General features: G+C 52.2%; 2 protein-coding genes across 2 annotated transcripts in view; one reads left to right on the forward strand and one right to left on the reverse strand.

Annotated features, from left to right (window-relative positions):
• LOC119272794 (E3 ubiquitin-protein ligase TRIP12-like) overlaps positions 1 to 581 on the forward strand; it is a 4,922-nt gene extending 4,341 nt beyond the window's left edge. Inside the window, exons 9-10 of the mRNA XM_037554181.1 lie at positions 55 to 173; positions 302 to 581. Of these exons, the coding sequence (XP_037410078.1) occupies positions 55 to 161 (107 nt within the window). The 3' untranslated portion in view covers positions 162 to 173; positions 302 to 581. The remainder of the gene's footprint in view (positions 1 to 54; positions 174 to 301) is intronic.
• Positions 582 to 1,573: 992 nt separating this feature from the next.
• Positions 1,574 to 2,875, reverse strand: LOC119270013. Its single transcript, XM_037551954.1, has one exon. The coding sequence runs from the start codon at positions 2,718 to 2,720 to the stop codon at positions 1,785 to 1,787; it is 936 nt and encodes a 311-aa protein (XP_037407851.1). The 5' UTR covers positions 2,721 to 2,875; the 3' UTR covers positions 1,574 to 1,784.
• Positions 2,876 to 2,881: the final 6 nt, after the last annotated feature.

The following is a 2,881-nucleotide window of genomic DNA, read 5'->3' on the forward strand; positions in this document are numbered from 1 at the left end:
TTACCTTCTTAGTATGGTGTAGCTCTGATGTGGTTGTTTTTGTTTCCATTACAGCTAACCAGAAACCAGCACGTGGAAATAGTGGAAAGCCTTCAGAGGAAGCTCCTCAGGGGAAAAACAAATTTTCCTTGGCAAAATTTTTTGGTTTTGGCCGAAAATAAACTTATTTACTAGTAAGCAAAGCTACAAATCACTTCATATGCCAATGCAATCTATTTATCTTACTCACTTCATATGCCAATGCAATCTATTTATCTTACGCAATATAGCTCTAATCTGGTTGTTTTTGTTTCCATCACAGCTAACTAGTGACCAGCACGCAGAACTAGCGGAAAGCCTTCAGGTGAAGCTCCTCATCAGAAAAACAAATTATCGCTGGCAAAATGGTTTGGTTTTGGCCCAAAATAATATATTTTTGTTAGTTTGAGTTTTTTTGGTCAACTGATATATCGCAAAACTCGATAAGTATCGTGCGCCGTCTATCTAGGAAGTATGAGGCTCGAGAACCTTTCTCCTCATATTAAGTTCATGTGGAAAGATCACCGTATGAAACATTTTGTAACTATTCATCATATCGGCTAGTTGGTCAACAAGTTTACTTTTCCATGTTCGCATATTTGACTATCTGCTAACGAAGCAGTCCCCATTTTATTCTATTTTATACTAGAATCGTGAGGAGAGCGTAGGATGCTGTTGATTGCAAGTATACTAGTATAACATAACAAAGACGCATACAAATTCTCTTCGTCTAGATTCTATGGCACTCCTGGTTTAAACAATGTATGTCAGCCAGTGGGGAAGGCATGAGCATTAGAATGGATAAAACTTTGTCAACTTCTCAGCTGATGGTAGGTATGTACTACTACATGATTGACCTGTTCTCCAGGGAGCTACTGTACTTTCTTTTCTCTTGAGCCCTGTATAACCTATATTTGCTTCATTTTTCTTTGCCTGTATGAAACATAGTATCTGATCTGTAGTAGCCTTTTTCTCTTTCATCTGTTGGTTACTAAATAAAATCGGCCCAGTGGACATCCCTGAACCCTCAACTTGGGCATGGGGATAACCAAAGCTGCACGGTCCAAATGTGACCATTACCGAAAACCTGGGTGAAAAACAGTGCACTTTTTGACCAGTCGCCATCAACAATAGCACAGCCGAGTTAAATACTACAGCTATTGTCCTAGTGCTCCTATCTGGTGTCCTTGTCCATACCTGCTCTCCTTGTTCTTGAACGGAGGAAAGCAGAGGGATGTTAGTCTGTTAGTTAGGCCGGTCAAAGTGAGTGAGTGGAAGATGATAACAAGGAAATCAGAGGCAGTGTAGAGTAGAGAGTACTGCTAGATACGAGTAGGAGTTAGGAGTTAGGAGGGACCAGTTCTCTACTTCTCTTAGCTGGAGTTCCCCTGGATAAACCGGCATGATTGATCGGGAAAGGCCATATGCCCTTCTGCCTGTCATGTCGCCACCCTCCATGCGTGTTTCCCCATCAGGACCAGGCTGTTCCTCGCCCCCAGGACTACCCTGTGCCCCTCCACGCCGATCCTCCATGTGCACGCACAAGAAGCTCCAATGGAACAGAAGAGAATGGCATGGCCTCAGCCTCAACCTCAATCAGACACACATTCACTCCCCCTCTTACACTCACACATCGTTACATACTTACATTACATGGTAGAAGTATGTTGCTCGTAACATGGTGAAATGTCCATCATCAGCCGCTCTGTAATGTGGCGGCAGTAACAAACGAATGTAGGCAGGGTGTCTAGCTAGCTAAGTCTAGCTCATTCGATCTTCCATGCGTAGAGGAAGAGGCAGAAATCGGAGAACTCGTCGGCGAGGGCGGCGTCGGAGTCGGGCGAGGGGGGCTGGGGCTTGAAGATGAAGAGGGCCTGGCGCATGCCGGTGCCGAAGAGCCAGTCGTGGGCGTCCCAGTAGACCTGCACCTTCATCTTGTTGATGGAGATGCAGTCGTTGCCCCTGAACTTCCACTGGAGGTGCTTGACGAGCACGTTGACGCAGCCGTCGATCTTGATGGCCATGTCCACGTCCGTGCCGCCGCCGCCGCCGCCGAGGTTGCCGCTGCTGCACTCGATGCTGATGTCGTGCAGCTTCCCCTTCTCGTGGAACCTCGCCCGGGTCAGGAACCGCTTCTTGCTGAACACGTGCTCCTTCTTGCACACCATGGCCGCGTCCCCCAGCGACAGCGACGGCCGGGCCCCCGTCCGCCGGAACGCCTCCTTGTTCTGGTTGCCGAGCAGGAGCACCACCTCCTCGCCGGAGACCACCGCCACGTAGTAGTCCGACACCGGCTCCGGCTCGTCGGAGAACCGCGCCGCCCGCAGGTCCCACACCACGTCCACCGCCCGGCCGTCCACCTGGAACTGCTTGGCCCCGTACTTGCGCCAGAAGTGCCACGGCTGCATCTCCACCTTGCACGCGCTGCAGCTCTTATTGGCGCCGCCCTCGATGCCGCCGCCGCTGCCGTGCTCCCTGCCGCCGCCGGCCGACCCCTCGATGGACACCTGCATGCCGTGGGCCAGCAGGTTCCTGCACCACGTGACGGTGACCAGCCGGCTCTGCCCGGAGATCACCGCGCGGTACACCAGCGTCACCGCGCTCTGCCCCGACCTGGTCGCCGGCGCCGCCGACGCCGGCGCGTCCGGCAGCTGCTTCTCGCCCGACGAGAAGCAGGAGGGCACCGAGAACAGGTCCTGCATCCTGCCTGCCCCTCACCCGACTCGACCAAGGCGCCTATCCACTAGTGATGAGCCTATGACGAGCCGAGGAGCTGAGAGACACTCGGGGATGGATGAATGATGGGCTAAGGAGGAGGAAGGCTAGTATGCATAGGCGGCGGCGAGGGGGTGGGGGGGCGCCA

This window comes from Triticum dicoccoides, chromosome 3A, assembly GCF_002162155.2.
Source record: "Triticum dicoccoides isolate Atlit2015 ecotype Zavitan chromosome 3A, WEW_v2.0, whole genome shotgun sequence".
Taxonomy (NCBI): Eukaryota; Viridiplantae; Streptophyta; class Magnoliopsida; order Poales; family Poaceae; genus Triticum; species Triticum dicoccoides.